This window comes from Hirundo rustica, chromosome 27, assembly GCF_015227805.2.
Source record: "Hirundo rustica isolate bHirRus1 chromosome 27, bHirRus1.pri.v3, whole genome shotgun sequence".
NCBI classification, from domain to species: domain Eukaryota; kingdom Metazoa; phylum Chordata; class Aves; order Passeriformes; family Hirundinidae; genus Hirundo; species Hirundo rustica.
Genome location: NC_053476.1, coordinates 5,070,120 through 5,090,037, shown reverse-complemented (window position 1 = coordinate 5,090,037; position 19,918 = coordinate 5,070,120). Strand labels below are relative to the sequence as shown.

The window sequence follows — 19,918 nt, the reverse complement described above, 5'->3', positions numbered from 1 at the left end:
TTTCTCTGTCTCCTTCTCTCTGCCTCTCTCCTTCCTTTTTTTTTTTTTTTTTTTTCCTCCTTTTCCTTCCAAGGCAGTTCAGGAATTTCTTGTGCTTGCCTGCAACTCATTGGGAATTATGCGCCATATTGAAAGTGACATATAATTATAATAATTACGGGCAATGAAAAGCGTGGCAATAATAGTAAATGTCCTACAGCTGTGAAGCTTCTGCATGAATTGATTTTAAAAGTGACTGACATTAAAAACCGGCTCGTGGCGCGGGGGGGACGCGCTCCCACCGAGGGGCTTCTGCTGGGGATGGGAGATGCTCCCTCCTCGCCTTTTCCCCAATTCGGCCGCGTTCCCAGACCCAGATCCCCGGGAACATAAAGAAAAAGCCTCTCCTTTCATTCCATCGCCCCGAAACGCGGGGAAAAGTTGGGTATTCCGCAGGAAATTCCTCGGCGAGGAGCACGAAACCTTCCCCGTCCCATCCCCAGCCCAGCCGAGGAGCCACTGGCGACGCTCGCAAGAGAAAACAAAATTCTGCCCTTTCCAAAGAGCTCCATTTGGATTTTTTCCCCTTTTTTTCCCCCTCTCCCAGTTTAAATGGACGCTCATTCTCCTGGCTCTGAGAATATATATATATATATATATATATATATATATATATATTTTTTTTTTTTTTTTTTTTCCAGGGGGTAAATTCCCTGGAAATCTGGGTTGTTTTTTTTTTTTTAAATTTTTTTTTTTTTTCCGCCACATTTCGCTTTGATTCGGGGGCGCAGAGCGAGGGAGCAGATGTTTGAAAGATGCTGGGCAAATGTTAGGTATCTTCGGTGGATAAATGAGGGCGTAGTTTTGCCCGTTTCCTTGATTTATTATGGAGATGGGACGGCGTTTCGTCATAACTCTTTGTACTGTAACAATAAAAAAAGGGAAAAAAAAAAAAAAAAAGAGAGAGAGAGAGAGAGAGCGCAAGGCTGGAGGCAGAAATGTCAGCCAGGAAATTCTGCTGGTGAAAGGGCTTCCATTTAAGATTAGGACGGAAATAAAAAAAGGGGGAAAATCAGATTTATCTGTCCACTGTAACTTCCGTGCGCTCGGGGTTGCTTGTCCTGGCAGCTTAGGAGACATTGTCACCCAGAGCGGAGCAAAGAAATCTCCTTTTCAACGCTCTGCTCCTCAAGAATCCCCCTGGAAAAGGGAAAAATCGGCATCAAACCAGCGCTAATAATGACAGGGGAAGGGGTGTGCGGGTGAGATCGAAGACTTGGCTTTTATTAGAGAATTCCATGTTCATACCTAAGACAAACTCCAAAACACAACACGTACAAAAAAATTAATAAAATAGAACTTTCTGTCGTTGTTGCTTCCTTTTTTTAAAACTTTTTTTTTTTTTTTTCCAGCCTTGTAGGTAGTACTCGTTCTTTCAGTAGATTTTTCCTTTTAAAAATAATAATAATAAAAAAAAAAAAAAAACAAAACCCACCAAAATCCCATCCCAAAAACTAATTACAAAGAACCCCAGGGCTTGATTAATTTACCAAAGGAGGAGAAAAAAAATTAAAAAGAGGAAAATTTAAAAAAAAAACCAAACCACCCAACTTATATCAACCGTGCATGAAACATTTTTACAAAATTAGGACAATAAACACCCCAAATGACATATATTGCAGCACTTCCATTAAATACAAGAGTTAGCAGATTACTAACAGTGACACCAAGGGTAGAAACACGGCTAGGAGTCCTTTTTTTTTTTCTTTTTTTTTTCCTCCCCCCCACCCCTTTTTTTTCTCTTTCCCTTTCTTTCCCTTTCTTTCCCTCCTTCTCGCTCTCCCCATCTCTTCACTTTTTAATTATTATTATTATTATTCCATTTTGTGTAGGGGGGGTGGGGAGTGGAGAGGGAGGGAAAGGGAAGTGTGGGAAGGGAAAAATACTCAAGACGCGACCAGAAGCCTGATTTTTGTGTGTGTGTGCGCGGTGTTTTTATGTTTGTTTGTTTGTTTCTGGACAAAATCATTGGGAACTCGAGTTCAGGGCGTTGGTGGCCCAAACTTTGTGGCTGTCGCCGCTGCTGCAGAGGGCTTGTCCCACCAAGGCGCGGGTTTTCCCTCACAGCCAGCGCACACCCCCTCATCCTCTCACACTCCCTCCCTCCCTAAATTTAATTTTTTTGTCGTTTTCTCGTCGCTTTTTGCTCGTTTTAAATAACACCTTTTCAATCCTCCCCCCCCTTTTTTGTGTGTGTGTGTGTGTGTGCGTGTGCGTGTGTGTGTTCACTCAGCCGCTTTCTCCTCCTCCTCCTCCGCGCTGAGCTGCGAGGAGTTGAGCAGTTTGTTCTCTTTTTTCCACTTCATGCGGCGGTTCTGGAACCAGATTTTGATCTGCCGCTCCGTCAGGCACAGCGAGTGCGCGATCTCGATGCGGCGCCGCCGGGTCAGGTAGCGGTTGAAGTGGAATTCCTTCTCCAGCTCCAGCGTCTGGTAGCGGGTGTAGGTCTGCCGGCCTCGGCGGCCGCTGGGCCCGAAGGAAGAACCTGCGACACCCGCAGAAGAACAAAACAAACAAAAAAATCACCAAAAAAATAGGAAACAACCGGAGAGAGGGGGAAATAAGGGGGGGGGGGAAGAATGGGGAAAGGCGAGGTGGAATTTTGGGGTGGTGAGGAGGGGGCTGCGCCTTCCCCAAGCTTTGGGGCAGCTCCGGGAGGAGCCGGGAGCGCTCGGAGCGTCCCGCGGCCGGGCAGCGGGGGTTAAAGCCGGGCTGGGGGGGCGAGAGAGAGGCAGGGCGAGATCCATCTCATTCCGGGATGAGGAATCATCGCAAGGTGTTCCCAAACCCCCCCTGCCTTCCCCGAGCCCGCCCGCGCTGCTTTCCACCCTGCCGGCGAGCCGTAATAGATCGGGGCATTTAAGCAATAATGAAGTGAATCGATCTGCCCAAAGTCCGCATTAAAGAGGACACAACACTTTATGTCCCCGCGCTAATGGACATCAATTTGGGACTTAAAAGGCATCAAATGCATCTAAACACGGGCGAGGAGAGCAGCGACTCTTTTATTATTTTTCTTCCCCCCTCACTTATCTTTTTTTTTTTTTTTTTTTCCCCTTTCTTTTATTATTGTTATAATTCTGATTGAGGAAACAGCACTTAAAGAAGTCATATATCACAGAGGGGGTGGGGGGGGAAGAAAAATCAGGAAAATCCTCCCCAGGCAGACTTTTCATTAAGTGCGAGCAACATTAAAAATGCAACCGTCTCCCTACAAGCATTTAAACACTTTTTATAACATTTAACTCCGGCTCGGGGACAGAGAGAGAGAGAGAGGGGGAGCTGCGCGGGGGTGCGGCTCGGGGCTGTGTGTGTAAAGTCATCCAGATCTGATTTAGAAAAGATATCTCCCTGCGCGTGTGGGGCACAGACAGAGACAAATCGCTGTAGCTGAGTGACACGCAAACTGGAATGTGGCACCGAAAAAAAAAAAAAAAAAAAAAGAAAAGAAAAATAAAAGTGGGGGAGGTAAAAAGGGAGGGAGGGGGGCAGAAATGGAGTTTTGGGGTTTAAAAGTTTCCAGCTTGGGGTGGAGGGGGAGAAAAATCTCGGAGCGGTGGGAAGTTTTGGAGCGTGCCTGGAGCCTCTCACGTCGCCCAAGTTTTCCCCCGCTGGAAGTTTGGGCTCTAAAAGTGGGAACCTTCCTCCTGCTTCCCTCGCTCGCTCGCTCGCTCGCTCTCTCTCTCCCCGGCGCTAACAAATAAGAGAGGGGGGGAGGAGATTGATGTATTTATTTCTGTAAAAGAGTAAACTCACTATTGCAAGAGTTCATCCGCTGCATCCAGGGGTAAACCGGCGCGGAACACTTTTGCTCCTCGCTCTCTCCGAACACACTTTTGCTCTGCGCGCAGTCCGACTTGCGCGGCTCGGGGGCGAAGGGCACCTCGTCCAGGCTGGGAGGGGCGCACGCAGGGTCCTTCTCCCTGAAAAACCCGCCGGGCCCATAGTCACAGGCGGAGCCGCGGCCGCCGAACGCTGCGTTGCTCTGCTGGTAGTAGGGAGAGGAGGAGTATCCCTTCTCCTGCACGCCCGTGGCTCCATAGGTGCTGGGGTAGTGCCTCAAAGGATCCGCGTAGCCCGAGGGGTACAGCGGGAGCTGTCCCAGGAAGGGCTCCTGCCCCGCCGCCAGGCTCACCGGGAAGGTCGAGTTGACAAAATAAGAACTCATCGGAAAGGAGACACGGAGAGGGAGACAAGGAGATTCCCCCCCGTTTTGGGGTGGTTTGGTTGGTTTGGTTTTTTTTTTGTTGTTGTTGGCTTTTTTTTTTTTTTTAATTTTTGGGTTTTGTTTTGTTTTGTTTTTTTTTGTTGTTTTTTTTGCCGTACTTTTTGCCCGGGCTTTATGATTTGTTGTGTTTTATAGTCCAAGTGGTTTAGCTATTAGTGGTATATCGGAGATTGGGTTTTAGCTGAAGGGAGATGGCGTGGTGCCAGCGAGGGACACAAGGAAATACAACCATCTGATCACGGGCTGACCAATAGCAGGCGCCTGAGGTTGCAAAATAGCACCCATGAGGAGCCGAGATTGCACCAGGGACCCCCAAGAACAAACCGGCCACCCCCCTTCTTCCCTCCCTTTTAAACAACAGAAAGGCACCCCCTTAACCAAATATATAATATCTGCCCAAAGAAGCCTTCTCCCGGCGCGCTGCGAGCTTCATAAATAAATAAACGTGTGGTCGTCCCGTCCCCCCCTCCTCCTCCTCCTTCTCCTCCCCCTCCTCCTCCTCCTCCTCCCCTCTTCCTCCCTCCCCCGGAGCTCGGCGCGGGGGTGCGGAGCGCCCGTCGGCGCGGATGGCGGTGCGAGCGCCTAAATCCTGATATTTACACCCATAAAACGCGCGCGGACACCCGCTGGAACCGTGCGGAGCGGGGGAAGGAAAAGGGGGAGGAAAAAAAAGGGGGAAAAAAAAAAAAAGTTAATTATTCGGGCTCGCCAAACTTTAACCCCTGGCGCTTGCGGATCGTCCTGAGGTGTCCGAGTGCTCCGCGCGGGGTTCAATGAGACAGGGTGGGAAAAGGGCCGAAAACCGGGAAATTAAAAGTTTTTTTTTGTGAGAAGTTTGCCAAAGGAGGAGACCCCGCGGCCGTGGCAGGGTTGGGTTGGCTCCGCGAGGAGAAATCGGTTTTGACAACTTCACTGGACTAATTACCGTCAATTAGCACTCCCCGCTCCGAAAAGCTCCGACCCGACCTTCGCTCTGCCTCCACCGCATCTTCCCACTTTTTCCTCGGTGCCGCAAAAGCTCCGCGTTTCGGGAGATAAATGGGGGAAAATGGGAATATTTCCGTCCTCCCTTGGCTGAACCCCGCGCTCCTCCGGTGGCCGGCACCGCATTGTGCCCTCTTGCGTTTTTTTGTTAATACCAGACCCACGCCCCACCTTTTATGGCTAAAAGAGAGCCCTGGATTGGGGCGAAAAGCGGAGTTTATCGATCGTTACCGGCCCGGGGGCTGCGGGGGGGTGAGGAGAGCGGAGCCGGAGCTGCCGCGGGGCCGGAGGTGCTCAGGGTCCGCGCCCCCCGCTTCCAGCCCGTCCCCACCACCAAACACCGAATTTTGCCGATTTAAACCCCGACAAAAGGGTAGCACTGAAAGTCTCGGTCACCCTGAAAGCTCCGCTTCACTCTGCTTTTTTTTTTTTTTTTTTTTTTTTTTTTGCCTCGCTCGGGTTTCCTCGCTCACCTCTACCTGCGCATCCCCCCCTGAGCTCCTCGCTGGCTCAAGGTGAGGTTGAAGCTTTTCTGGGCCCTCCTTTTTTTTTTTTTTTTAATTTATTTTTTTGGCTTTTCAAGGGGGGAAATCACAGTCACAGCAGCAGAAAGGCACGGCCGAGGGAAAAAAAAAAAAAAAAAAAAAAGGAAAAGAAAACCCACCTAAATTAACCCCAGCACCATCCACCCGATCAGCGGCCTTTTATCAAGGGGTTGTTTCCTGTCCGAATTTGTAGCCATCTGTCTGTTGGGGGCTGAAATACCTCGAAATCTGTGAATTGTGGGCGCCACAAATCTAGAATTACACATCTTCCTCGGCGGCGGCGGAGCTGCCAGCGCGGCTGCCTCTTGCCAGCGCCTCAAGTGCCTCCGAAAAGCGGGGTCTTATTACCAGCTAATTTATTTCAAACATCGTGTTTACAGCAGCCAGGCCAAGATTGTTCCATGCCACGGCTGCGAGGAACATCTCGGGCCGCCACGCAATCCGCAGAATTCAAGGAAATAACACGCAGAGGAAGTGGTTTTCCATCCGCCGCCGCCCCCACCGCCCCTGGCCGATATCTCTTAGATTTGTTCTTGCAGAGTTTCCCCTTTGTGCGCGGAATGGACCCAAACTCGCGGGGGGGGGGACAAAAAAAAAAGGGAAAAAAAAAGGGGGGGGAAATAAAATTAAAAAAAAAAAAAAAGAGAGAGAGAGGGAGAGGGAACCATGAGTATAGAAGAAGGAGGATAAAAAAGAGGGGGGAAAAAAACCAACAAAACCTCTGGGCTGAGAGGCTGAACAGCTTCGCGGGAGCCCAGCAGTTCATCCAGATGATGAGTTACGCAATTTTTGTGGCTCTAAAACGCGGCGATTATCAGGCGCGAGCAGCCCCGCATGCAAATTCTTTGGGCAGAGAGATGGGGATGTCCTGATAGCCCAGCCCGCCAGGAACAGCACAATCTGCCGGAAAAAAATGTTTGGGCTCGTGTTTTTCCGCCTCTCCTGGCGATTGCTCTGCAAATAAATCCCTCGAAATAGTTTGGGAAAGCACAAAGAAAAAGAAAAAAATCTCACGGCGGCCGCTCGTTATAATAATTTGTGGTTGAAACAGGCTCTTTGCAGAGTTTGGACGATCTGGCTTTTAAAAGAAAATTAAAAACGCACTAATTGAAGCTGGCCGCTTTCTAATTGTGCTTTGCTGACATCTCTGGAAATAAAATAATAAAAAAAATCTTTCAAGAGCTCGACCCTACCAATGGTTACGGGGGCAGGAAAAGAGGAAAACTTGATTCCCAAGGTGGGAAAAAAAAAAATCCAAACCCCACCAAAGCCCCCAAAGCCTGTCATAGTTTTCATCTTCCCGAGGGTCAGGCCCGCGGTGTAATTGATTTGCCACCTATGATACATTTAAATACGAGCAGAGGTCTTAAAGCGCACTAAATCTCCCAGAACTGAGCGCCCGGCGCAGGGGTGGTTTCTATTCCCTGTTCCGAGGGTTTTAGGGATGGAATTGAGGATCCGAACCGCCGCCTCGTTGGCGGAGCCCTTCCACGGCCGCCTGGAGAGCTCCCTAGGAAATCTGAGGCGGATTTGGCCGATATGTATTCATTTATTTGTTTGTTTTGGACGCCTCCGCCGCCCCAGCTCGGCTCAGACAGTAGCCCTGAAGTCAACCCGGGCTTCGAGGGCTCGTCTTTAATCAGATTTTGGCCTGGTCCCCTCCAAGAACACAAACCCCCAAAGCAGGCGCGAGGTCTGCCGAGAAGGGGCAATAAAGCGGGGAGGCACCAGAAGGTGCAATAACAGATCCAACTGCGGCTTTCCCCTCCCGACAGGCATCGCTCAAGCGTCGGGGCATAAATAAAGATAAAGAGAAGTATTTAGGGTATGGACAAGTTCTCTGGTCTTTTTAGGTTTTTTGTTTTGTTTTGTTTTGTTTCGCTTTCTGGCCAGCAGCCCCAGCAGAGCAAGGAGAGATGAGGGGATTAAAACAACACCCAAATATTTCACCAGGCCAGCAGAACAGAGCGTGGCTTGTGCGAAAGCTGGAGCCGCTCAGGACTCGGTGGCGGAAAAAAAATTAAAAAAGAAAAAAAAGTTCAGTGCAGTTGGTTCCAATAAAAAATGAAACTCTCTTTTTTTTTTTTTTTCCCTTTTTTTCCCTTTTTTTTTCACGGGGAGCTGGAATTCCCGACCCTTCTGAAGTGAGAACACAGCGGGGGTTTCCCCCACCGAGGGACTTATTGCGGCCATAAAGTCAAGCCAAGAGCACGAGAACAGTTGAAAAACCTCCTTGTTCTTGGAACCCAGACACAGAAAAACCATTGGCAGCAGCCCGAGCCAGCCCTGTAACGCTCCTGCACACCCAAAATCGCCTCGGAAAATAAACCCGAGCTGCAGGCTCGGAGCATTTACAACAATGACCCCCGAAGGTGTTAAGAAAAAATAAAATAATCCCCTGTCTCCCGGCGCAAAACCGCCTGAAACTTAATTTCCAGCAATTTAAGTTTAATTTACCTGACTTCCCGTGCAGTGCGTAATAACCTTGTTAATGGCAGCTTTGAAAAGAAGCAATAATAATCTACCATTGTTCCATTAAGGAGTGCGGCTAATTATTAACAAGAAAATAATAATAATAAAAAAAAGGAGTGAGGGGGGGAAGGAGGGGGAGCAGAGGGAGAAGGGGACATCGAGGGAACCCAAATGCGCTCAGACCCGAAAATTTCCGCCGAAAACACTCCTGGGGAGGGGAGAGAGGGGGATGAAACGGTGTGGGGAGAGCAGGGAGGGGGAAAGGCGAGACGGGTCTGGTGTAATGCCGAATTACAGCATGGAACAAGTCAATCACGGCTGGTGCTGCTCAAAAGAGAGAAACTTTTCTCTTCCCTCTCCTTTTTTCTTTTAATTTTTTTTTCTCCAGTTTCCCCCGCCACCCCAGAGTCTCCCAGCGCGGCAGTTTCGGGGGGGACAACCCCCCCCCCCCCGAATTATTCCAGACCAGTTGCCAGGAAACTGCGTGGCACAAGGAGAAAACGAGAAGGGAGAAAACGAGCGGGAGGGAGGGAGGGCGAGAGGAACCTTTTAAAATAACAGGCACGCATTGTCCCTCCAGAGCCTACAGTAACTTAAAAGTGACCCCTGCTCTGCCCCTGTCCCCAGCAACCACCTCAAGCCCCCCCGGACCCCTCCCGGCCAGAGCCCCGAGTGGCCACAGCCAGGCAGAGAGGGATCAAAGCTCCACTGCCTTTTATTTTATTCCATTTCATTCCATCTTATTCCATTTCATCCCGTTTTATTCCCTTTGATTTCATTTTATATCCTTTCATTTTAGTCTTTTTCTCTATTTTTTTTTTCTTTTCTCTTTTTTTCCCCCCCCTCCCACTATTTTTCTTTTTAATGATGAGCTGCCGCAGCCACCTCCGGGCCCGCTCCGGCCTCGCTCCTCCCGTCGCCATTCCCCGACTCCGCAGCATCCGCGGGACCTGCGCGCCCCGAGGGACGCGACGCCCAGCGATTCGGGACTCCTGGGGGATGTTTAGGTGGGAAAACTCCTCGGGGGCGCTCCGAACCTCCCGAATTTGTATTTCCAGCCGCTCGGAGGCGGGAACGCCCGGAGCGAAGCCCCCGGGTGTCAGGTGGAGGTGAGAGCCGCGCTCCCATCCCGAGCCAGGCCGGGCGGGGACCGGCGGGGAGGGGGCTGGGGGCTCGGGGAGCCCCTCGGGACCCCCCCCCGGGCCCCCCCGGACCCCCCCGGGACCCCCCGGGACCCCCCGGGAGCCGCGGGCCGCCGCCGCCGACGGTAGATGGCAGCAGACGGCGGGGAATGGGCGAGCGCCGGCCCCGGGGGAGGCTCCGCTCCCTTCTCCCAAAATGAGCGCGCGGGGTGGGCACGGGGGGCAGCGGGGGACACCCCCAAACCGCCCCCTCCCCCAGCGTGAGGCGTCTGGCTGGCCCCCGGGAATGGTTAAAAAAAACAACAACAACAAAAAAAAACCCTTCCACAAGTGGTTGCCCACGCGCGGAGTGGGAGAATCGGGATAAAAGCGAGGTTTTGGCGTTAAATTATTTGTATAGGAGGGAAGAAACACAGGGAAAATATCGGGGAGGGGGAAAGGGATAGCAGGAGGTTGAACCCGCATCTTTTTTTTTTTTTTTTTTTTTTTTCAACCCCTTCGCCCCGTGATTGATGAAAAATGTAACAGGTTCGGGATGAAATAGCTTTTAAAAATGTCTTTCTGTTTATTACCGGCGAGGCTCGCGATCGTTTGCCCCCTCGCACACAGTATTCCGGCGCGGTGGGCTCGGATGAGATAAATCGTCACGTCATAAAATGGTTTATGCTCGAGTAATGAATCTGCTCTTACCCCATCTCGCTCTCTCGTGATCTTATTTAACAATCACCTCGTAACGGCAGCGATTAACACAAACACTTCAAAACCCACCCTCGAAACATCGAGGGGAAATATTAAAATAAAATAGACGAGATTCAAACCGACATCACCTCCCGATAAATATTTCCCTTAAAGGAAAGCGAGGTTCGGGTGTGGAAGGAGCCAGGGATTCGCGCAGAACCCGGCGTGGAGAATCCCCGCCGCACCGTGGGGATGAAACCCGAGCATAAAAGCCCCGTTAGCGCTGCAGAACGCAATTAAAATCCAAGGAGCTTTATTGCTTCCCAACGTCAGTTTCATTTGGGAGTTGAGGAGAAAGAAAAAAAATTTACAAATGAGAGCGCTGCGCTCTGGGTTGGTTTCTTTTCTTTTTTTTTTCCCCCTCTCCTCCTTTTTTTTTTTTTTTTTTTTTTTCCCTCCCCTCTTCCCCCTCCTTTTTTGTTTGGGTTGTTGGGGGTGGTTTTTTTCGGTTGTTGTGGTTGTGTTGTTTTGTCTCATTTTTTAAAAAACGCCAATTTCCAGATTTCCTCGTGCTGCCCTCTCCTCGAGGAATCCACCCACACATCCTAACGACCCCGGGGAGCAGCGCAAAACCCAACCGGCTCCCGCGGAAACTTGGCCAAATCCCCGGGCTCGCCCGAAGACGAGGAAACTGGCACGAGATTCTGAGAGGGGGAGGGAAAAAAAAAAAAAAAAAAGAAAGAAAAAAAAAAAAAACCCCGAACAAAATAAAACGCGACAACTGCCCACAAAGGGCTCGGTGTTTTTTAAAGGCAGCGCCTAAAGCCCTCCGCCAGCGAGCTGCTGCAAAGCCTTCCCTGCACGCCTGCTGTCTCCAGGTGACCTTACAAGGCTTCGTTTTTATCCCCCCGACTCCGTTATTTCGGTTTTTCTCCCTATTTCCTATTACTTTTCTTGATTTTTCCTCTGTTCCTGCCTCCCCCTTTTCTTTCCTCCTTCTCTTTTTCATTTTTTCCTTTAATTATTTCTTCCTTTCCTCTAGAATTCTTATTTTCTTTCCCCTTTCCTTCCACCTTTATTTCTCTCGCCCTCCTCTCTTTTCCTCACCTCTAAGATCAGCTATTTTTAATTCTTTTTTTTTTTTTTTTTTTTAATTTTCCGGTGAAATTATCGCCTCAACAGATTTCCAAAGCCTCGAATTCCTCCCTTCTCCATCACCCCACCCTTTTTTCGTCCTCCCCGCCACCACCTCCTCCCCGGGCAGGAGATGAAACAGGAAAAAAAAAAAAAAAGCATCTTGACAAAGACATTTCATTGATTAAAAAAATTATATATATATATATATCTTTATATATATAATAATAAATGAAGAGAAACGTATTCTTCCCTTACCTTTTGACGTCCATTTCTGTGGCATGGGTGTGAATTTTGGGGAAGGAGAGATAAGCCTTCGCTTATCTGTTGGCTGAGAAATATTGTCCCAACCTGAGAGCCGTCCATCGCCTCTCTGGCTCCTGAGGGCTTCTCGCGTGTTTCTGTCACTTGCCCGGAAAAGGGAGCAACTTCCCCCTCTGCAAAAACCACTCCCGGCGCAGAATCCCCTCTGCCCTTCCATTATTACTGAGACCCCCCCCCCAAAAAAAAATGGGTGAAGTGAGGGGGGGGGGGGGAGAGTGGGATTTAAAAAAAAAAAAAAAAATTAGAAAATCTAAAAAATACCAGAAAAAAAATAGTGGAAAAAATTATGGTAATAATTAAAAAAAAAAAAAATTAAAAATGTCGCTAAGTGTCTGTCTAGGCGCGCGGGGGCGGAGGTGGGTGCCCAGGGGTGCGTGTGGGTGCGCGTTGAGGCGGCCCCCCCCCTCCCCTCTGCCCTGCTTTAGCCCTGCCGAGCTTATACACAAAAGTAAAAAAATGTAAAGAGAGGGCGAGAGCCCTATAGAGGACACTGATCCGACCCAAGGTGCAGCGGACAGAAGAATGGTGCAATATAACCACATGGGAAATAATAAAAAGTTCATGTTCACGGTTAGCAGTCCACATGACCGGCTCTGGCCAATCCCAGAACCCAGCCACTCATAAAGTTCTATCACAAAGTTGTAAATTTTCATAAAACAACAAGGAATTTATTGCATTTCTTCATGACCGGTTTAACAGCAGTCTTTTTCTTAGCCGCCATCTTTTTTTTCTTTTTTTTTTTTTTTTCCCCTAAAAAAGAAAATTTAAAGGAAAAAAATTTCAAAAAAGGGGGTCGGGGATTTTTTTTTTTTTCCAGCCCCCCCCACCCCACCCCTGGCTTGGATAAGGGGGGATCGCTGGGGAGGAAAAAAATGGGATAACGCCTCATATTCCGAACAATAACCCCCCCAGAATAAAGGGCTGGAGGTTTGGATTTCAGTGGGGGAACTGCACAGTAAAACAGTGGGGTTCGCCGCCAGTTCGGGCTCCTTTCCCTTTTATTTTGGGTCACGATTGTCATCTTTTAGGCTGCAAGGGGCAACCAGGAGGTTTTGGGGGTTGAAATAAAGGCAAGAAGAGAAAAGCGCTGCCGGAGGCGGCGATGCCGGGGCTCGGTGCTTGGGGGGCTCTCCGCGGCCGAACCCCCCCGGGACCCCGCCCTGTCCCCGCCGTGTCCCCGCGGCGGCCCGGGGAGGGATTTTGGGGTGCCCTGGCCACCCCACCGCTCATCCCTGGGCCCGTGAAAGCCTCTCTTCGCCTTTTTTCCTTGGAATTCGCCTGAATTCCCGCTCGCCCCCCCGGGGCAGAGGTCCGGCCCGGAGCGGGGGGGCAGCTCCGGCCGAGCCGCTGCGGTCCAGGAGCGGCAGAGGGGAGGGAAATTTCTGGAATATCTTCCAATTTTTTTTATTTATTCCCCCCACCCCTACCCCACCCCCTCCTCAGCCTCGCTCTGCACCCCGCGCTGCAGCGAGGGGGGAAAAAAAAAATAAATAAAGAAGGGAATTTTCCCCCTGGATTTTGCCTCGGTTTTCCCCTCCAAATGGGAATTTCGGGGAGGAAAAGCCGGGCTGGCTGAGCCCTCTGCGAACGGGATTTCCAGAACTGGGGCAGCGAATCTGGGGGCGCGCAGATCCCTGGCGTGGCGCCTGATTTTGGGGGGAAAAACCCCAAAACCCCTGCCCGAGGAATCATCTGGGGGTGGTGGGAGGTGGAAAAGGAGCGAGGCGCGGAGGGGAGGAAGGGGAAGGTGCGGAGCGGCCACCGCCAAGTCCTTCCAGAGCCCCCCTGAGCTGGCGACTTCTGGGTTTATTTGGGCGTTTTGGGGATTTGTTTTCGGTGGTTTTTCTTTTTTTTTTTTTTTAATTATTATTATTTTGTGGGTTATTTATTTATTTTTAATTTTAAAATTATTCTTTATTTATTTCTAATTCCCTGCCCTCTGCATCCTGCCCAGCTCGTGGCGTAAACTCCCGCGGAGCCTCCGCGCCTTCGCGCGCGGTGGAAATCAATAAATAAACCAACAAACCGGGCGGGGAGGGGCAGAGGCGCAAGCGCTCAAATTTCCTCTCCTTTTGTTTTGCCTTGTTGATTTTTTTTTTTAATTTTTTTCTCCTTCTTCTTTTTCTTCTTCTTCTCCTCCTTCTTCTCCGCGTTTAATTGCTTTAATTTATTTTATGCGCGCTTTGATGCTCGGCGTTATTCGGTGCTAATGAAAGAGTTCCAGTCCGCAGTAAAGCAATTGAAGGGAGGAGGGAGAACCTTAAAAAGAAAATAATAAATAAATAAAATGGCCAAAGGCGCGGCGGAATGGATCGGGTTGGAGCAAATTGGCTGCGAGGAGAGAATTAAAGCGAGGAGCGGAAAGATCGTTTTGGGGCGATTTTGGGTTCTTTGAATTTCTCTCTCTCTTTTTTTTTTCTTTTTTTTTTTCCTGTCTTTTCCCTTCCTCAGAAATGATTCCAGCGCAACCACAGAGGGAGAGAGGGGAGAGAGCCCAGCCCACGCCTCCAGAGCCCCGAAAACCAATTATTTCTCAGGATATTCGCCAAATCTACTGAAAAATCACCAATACCTTGAATGGTTTGGCTGCCCCAAAGAAAAGGAGAGAAATTTAGGTGACAAATCGGGGCAAAAGGATATTTCATCACAGTTATTTCAAAGCCAGCCCCCCCCCCCCCCCAGTTGAGTTGTTTTTAATAAGCCGAAAGAGGAAGGCACCCAACGCGCTGCGGGTTATCGGAGATCTCCTTTTTATTTCGAAGAATAATAATCACAGACGAAGGAAATAATAATAATAATAATAATTAATAATAACAACAACAAAAAAAAAGAGCAACGTGCCGCCATTAAATAATTTGCTACTTTGATATACAACATTTGACGTAGCACAATATTAATTCCTCTTCTTTTTTCTATTTTTTTCCGCCCCTTTCCCCCCCTCCCTCCCGCAGAGGCTCCAACAACGAAGGTAAAAATATCCACAGACAAAAGAGCATCGCAAGGAGAAAAGAACCACAGAGGTTGCAGGGAGGAAGGAGGAATAATAATTCATATTATGTACAGGACTCTACGCGCTAAATGTAATTTGCATTCAGGCTTTCGGGTCACATTTTCTAAATTAAAGGTGCTAAACACGACCACGTTACTTCAAACCCACCACCCCCCAAAAAAGAAGAGAGAGTACACAGCGAAGTACAAACGGAGCTTTTACAAATTACTGTGCTAGAGGGAGGCTCACATAGAAAAAAATGTGTCTATCCTGACTCTAAAGCCACATTTAATAGGTAGATATTCTATTGTACAAAAAGAAAGAAAAAAAAAAACAAAACGACCAACAACAAAAAAAAGAGAGACTTTAATATAGGTAGTATTTTTTTCTCAGTGTCATGAAACACAACGCATCACTCCTAGGGGTTTAATTATTTATGCGCTTATCATTTATTTTTATATATAGTCTTTTTTTTTTTCTTTTTTCCATCATGTGTTCTTTTGTGTTTCCCCCTGCATTTTTCTCCTCTCGTTTCCTGCATCCACCTCTCTCCCCTCTTCACTCCTCCTCGTCCTCCTCGGCCTCTGGCTTTTCCTGGCCGCTGGAGCCGGGGCAGGCGGTTTTGTTTTCCTTTTTCCACTTCATGCGGCGGTTCTGGAACCAGATTTTGATCTGGCGCTCGGTCAGGCACAGCGCGTGGGCGATCTCGATGCGCCTCCTCCTCGTCAGGTACCGGTTGTAGTGGAATTCCTTCTCCAGCTCCAGCGTCTGGTACCTGGTGTAGGTCTGCCGGCCGCGCTTTCTGTCCGTTCCTGCCAAATAAATGCAGATTTGGGTCAGCCCGGGGGTCTGGGAGGTGTCTGGGGGGATTTAATTCGGGGGTTTTTTGCCTCCTTTTGTAGCGCGGGCCAAGGGCTGCTCCTTTGCGCTCCCACCGGCGGCAAAACCCTGCACGACCTGGGCCAATATTTCCTTTAATTTGGAGGATTTTCCCTCCTCTCGAGGCTTTCCCCACCTCGCCCAGGGGGTTTGCAGCCCCCGCCAACCAGCCCAGCTTTAATTTCCCCTCGTCTCGGTGTTTTGTTTTTATTTTGTCCCGCCGGCGGCGTCTCGGAGCGAGCAACAAAGTTTCACAAAGTTTCCTGCCCTCCCAGCCCCGGCCAGAGTTCCTGCCTCGATTTTCATCCAGACACCACAAATTAGGGATGTTTTGGGGGGATATCAGTGCGGAGACAGAATCAGAGACATCTGCTGTCTGCACAAATCCCAGTCTTCGTCCTCTCCTCAAGCTGTCATCGGGACGTTGGCCTGGAAGGTGTGGGATGGTCTGAATCATTCCAGGGGATGTTTTGGGGCACTTCGGGGACTTCCGAGGCTCTCGGGGGGGCTCCTGTCCCCTTCCAAGCTGCTCTTTTTTGGGGTGTGAAGATGGGAAGAGCCTCAGCTGCCATCGCCACCCCCTCCGGGCGCCTGCCAGGGGGTTGGAGAGGGCCCAGCTCCTGATTTTCCCCTCCACCCGACATTTCCTGGATTCCTGATTGGGAATTATTGTTCTACAGTCTGGTCCCCGTGCCTTCGGTGTGAATTCTGTGCGGATTTAGGGTGGAACCAGAGCAGCAGCCCTCGGCCTCTCCTCCACACATTCCACCTCTTCTCCTTCTCCCTTTTTTTTCTCCCCACAAACTCAACCCTCTTTCTTCCTTTTTTTTTTTTCTTTTTTCTTTTTTTTTTTTTTTCCCTAAGAATAAAAGATCCAGTCATTAAACGGAGAATGAAAAAAAAATTAAAAAAATAAAGTAAAAAATAAATAAATTTTAAAAAAAAAAGGCAAACCAGCCCTGGCCTAAGCTGTGAAGTAAAAATGCGCAGGTCGTGGAATGCGGGTTGTAAAATCCGCCGAGGGGAGAGCCATAAACCGCTGCTGAATGGGGATGACAACTCTATCTCTGCTCGTGGATGAAATTCCAGCGGTGGGATCGCACCCTGGGCACCAGGAACGGGCAGCAAAGGGGGGTGGAGGGGGTGGCACCCCCGTTTTTAAGCCCCAAATCTAGTTTTTCTGCTTTTAGGCTCAGCTGATCCCAGAACATCCAGGTTTTGGGGGTTTGTGTTGGGGTTTTTTTTGAGGTTCGCTCTCTTTCCAGAGCCTCTCCGGCGCTGGTCCTCGCAGCGTCACCGGCTGAAAGAGGAGAGAGTGCGGGGGGCTCCCTAAATCTGAAGTCAGATAAAAGCAGAGATGAAGTGTTTACGACCAGAAATGTTTGGTCTTTGATAAATCAACTGTAAAAGCGGATGAATTATGGAGCAGGTAATGGAAAGACCTGACCGCCGGATGAGTGTGAGGGTAGCTCCTGCCGGCACAAACCGCGCTGCAGCGCCGGCCGCGCCGCTGCCCTTCCTCCCTTCCTCCCTTCCTCTCTTCCTCCCCGCGCTGCCCCGAGCTCTCCCAGCGAGCTTCTCCCGGATCTTTCCCCCCGAGAGAGGGGCTGATGCCCTCGAGCCGCGAGCTGGAGGCTGCAAAAGGAGCAGAGCTCACGCCTTCTCCCCCCCCGCCCCGCTCCAGCAGCACCTTCCTCCCTCTCCTCGGCGTCCCACGAGGGTGAGGAGCCGCACGAGTGACCACGGGGCCCCACGAATGACCAGGGACACTGTGGACAGCCCCAGGAGTGACCACGGGGTCCTACGAGTGACCATGGATACTGAAGAGCCACAGGAGTGACCACGGACACTGTGACCAACTCCAGGAGTGACCACGAACACTGTGACCAACCCCAGGAGTGACCACGGGGCCCCAGGACCCCAGGAGTGACCACGGACACTGTGACCAGCCCCAGAAGTGACCATGGGGCCCCAGGAGTGACCACGGACGCTGTGACCAGCCCCAGAAGTGACCACGAACACTGTGATCAGCCCCAGGAGTGACCACGGACGCTGAATATCCGCAGAAGTGACCACGGGGCCCAACCAGTGACCAGGGCCACTGAACAGCCCCACGAGTGACCAGGGACACGGAACCGGTGGCTCCGGGCTGGGGGAGCGCCCTGCCCGACCCCGGAGCTCTCCGGGCGGCCCGAGGGGAGCGGGGTCGCCGCGGGACCACTCCCACGAGGGGGAAAAGGATATTTATTAATTGTTAATTGACGTTAATGCCCGGAGAAGGAGCGCGTCAGGCGCTGAAGGCAGCCCCGAGGTTTGTGACATGTGCGGAGCCAGGGTGACCCTGAGTGGGGCCGCCCCCGGAAGCCCCCCAGCTCCTGCAGGACGCCCCAAAAGTGCTTTTCCCGAAGGTTTTGGGACAGAAGGTGTCTCTGCCTTCATCCATCCATCCCTCCATCCATCCCTCCATCCATCCCTCCATCCATCCCTCCATCCCTCCCTCCCTCCCGATCCCGGCCGGGCTGTCACCGCCTGGGGACCGGGATTTTTCCCGGAGCAGGGAACGATGCTCTGCTGTTCCTGCCGCGGCAGAGCTCGGGACACCGCGAGGGGCTCCCGAATGAGGCTTTGGCCGCCTCAAAGAAAACAGCCCGAGCCCTCAAAGCACCTCCCATCAAGAGTTTCACCCTCCCGAGCCCATCTCTCCATCCGCACAGCCGTAAATAAATACAGGAGGGGAAGAAGGGGCCGGCCGCGATTCCTGCGGCCCCGTCTGTCCCCTCTGAGACAAACAGACACAGCCCCGATAAATATTTAAAGCTAAGAGGATGGCTTTATGGCCGGCTTTATGGCCGGCGTTACGGGGGGAGGCTGGGGGTGTGCGGCTCTCGCCCCCCTCCCCTTCTCTTTTCAGTGAAACGTCACGAAAGGAGTTGGGGACGATCCCCCCCCCCCCTTCAACCCATCCTCCTCCTCCTCCGCCACCCCCCGCGCACGCCAGCAAATAATTCACACTCCCCCCACCCCCAGAGCCCCCTCCCCTCCTCCTCCTCCTCCTCCCGCTCCTCCCGAGCCCCCGCTCCCTCCCCGGGCTCTTACCTGTGCTCCTCATCCAGGGGTAGATACGGAAGTTGCTGTCGCCCTGCAAATCCGAGTCCCGCTGCTCCGCTTTGCCGCAGCTCTGCTTGGAGGCGTCTCCCGGGCACATCATGGAGAGGTTTTGCTCGAAGGGGGAACAGTGCATGTTGAAGGAGCCGGGCTCCAGGCCGTAGCCCGAGGAGTACACGCTGGGGGGCTGGGGGTGCACGGAGCCGCCGCCGGGGTAGAGCCCGGGCATGGAAGCGGCGAAGGGAGGCGTGGATCCGGCCCCATAGCCCGCTCGCTGGGTGTTGGAGGCGAAAGCGCAAGAAGTTTGCTCGGGAAAGACTCCGGATGGGAAAACCGAACTTGCGGCTTGATATTTAGAAAATAAAGCATTCGCATAATACAATGAACTCATAATTTGGCCGGGTGATTTGTAGGTCGGGACGTTTTAGTGTCGGTTTTACGAGGTACCGTGATATATTACGGAATTAGAGTCCAGATTTACACCAAAAAGGAGCCTTTTTCCTCCCGGCCCCGGTGACGCGCGGGCACGTGGCTGCGCCGGCGCCAATCGCCGCCCGCCCCCTCCTCGGGGGCACGGGACTGTGCGCCTGGATTTATAAAATATGATAAATAATTGATGCCGTATAAAACCCCGCACGAGCTCTGCTGGAAGGGGTGAAATTTGTGCTGGAGCCGATAAGCAACCTGTAATCAGTTTTCAGCTCAGAGCGAGGGAGAAAGAGGAGGGGGGGGGGGAATAAATAAAAAAAGGAAGAAATAAGAAAGGGGAGGGGGTTAGGAGCACGTTGCTGATAAACCAGAGAGGCTCTCTCGGTCTCTCTCTGCTGGAGGAAAGGGAAGGGAGCTCTATTTATCCCTTTATTGATCCCGTCTAAATTTCCCTCCTTTGCACCATTTCCTCGGCTCCGAGATACTTTTTCAGCAGACTGTCCGTAATTCCCTCCCCCTTGACCCTCGCCCCCTCCTCACCCCCCCCCTAAAAAAAAAAAAAAAAAAAAAAAAAGAAAAGGAAAAAAGGACAAATGTCTCATTGATACCTAATAGTTTCAGGCGTCTCTCTCTTTTTTTTTTTTTTTTTTTTTTCTTTTCTCCCCCTCCTTTTTTTCTTTTCCACCCCTCCCCAAAATGCCATTCAGCTCTATATCCATTTTATTCCAGCGCCACGGGCTCTGAGCCGCGTATCGAGCTGGCATTTGCTCTTCTTGTTGCGAAAAATAAAGAGCGCTCGGATCCCTTGTTCCGCGTGTCAGCGCTTCTGCGGGGCTCAATTACAGCCAGAAGTCAAACCTGAGCAGCTGGCTGATTTGCTTTCTGCTGGAGAAGCACAGAAACCATCCAAAACCGCGATCTGACTCCATTTTTTTGTTGTTGTTCTTGAGGTGGTTTTTTTTGTTTTTTG

General features: G+C 50.8%; 2 protein-coding genes across 3 annotated transcripts in view; both read right to left on the bottom strand.

Moving 5' to 3' along the window:
• Positions 1-11,808, bottom strand: part of HOXB3 (homeobox B3) — a 60,390-nt gene extending 48,582 nt beyond the window's left edge. For both annotated transcript variants that reach the window (XM_040087208.1, XM_040087212.1), the window contains exon 1: positions 11,481-11,808. The gene's annotated coding sequence lies outside the window, so the exon portion shown is untranslated. The remainder of the gene's footprint in view (positions 1-11,480) is intronic.
• On the bottom strand, positions 767-19,311 carry LOC120763707 (homeobox protein Hox-D3). Its single transcript, XM_040087218.2, has 5 exons — positions 18,511-19,311; positions 15,098-15,347; positions 8,452-8,476; positions 3,796-4,297; positions 767-2,524 (listed from the first exon to the last, which is right to left on the bottom strand). Exons 1-5 carry the CDS (start codon positions 18,908-18,910, stop codon positions 2,265-2,267), a joined length of 1,437 nt encoding a protein of 478 aa, XP_039943152.2. The 5' UTR covers positions 18,911-19,311; the 3' UTR covers positions 767-2,264.
• Between the last annotated feature and the right edge of the window lie 607 nt (positions 19,312-19,918).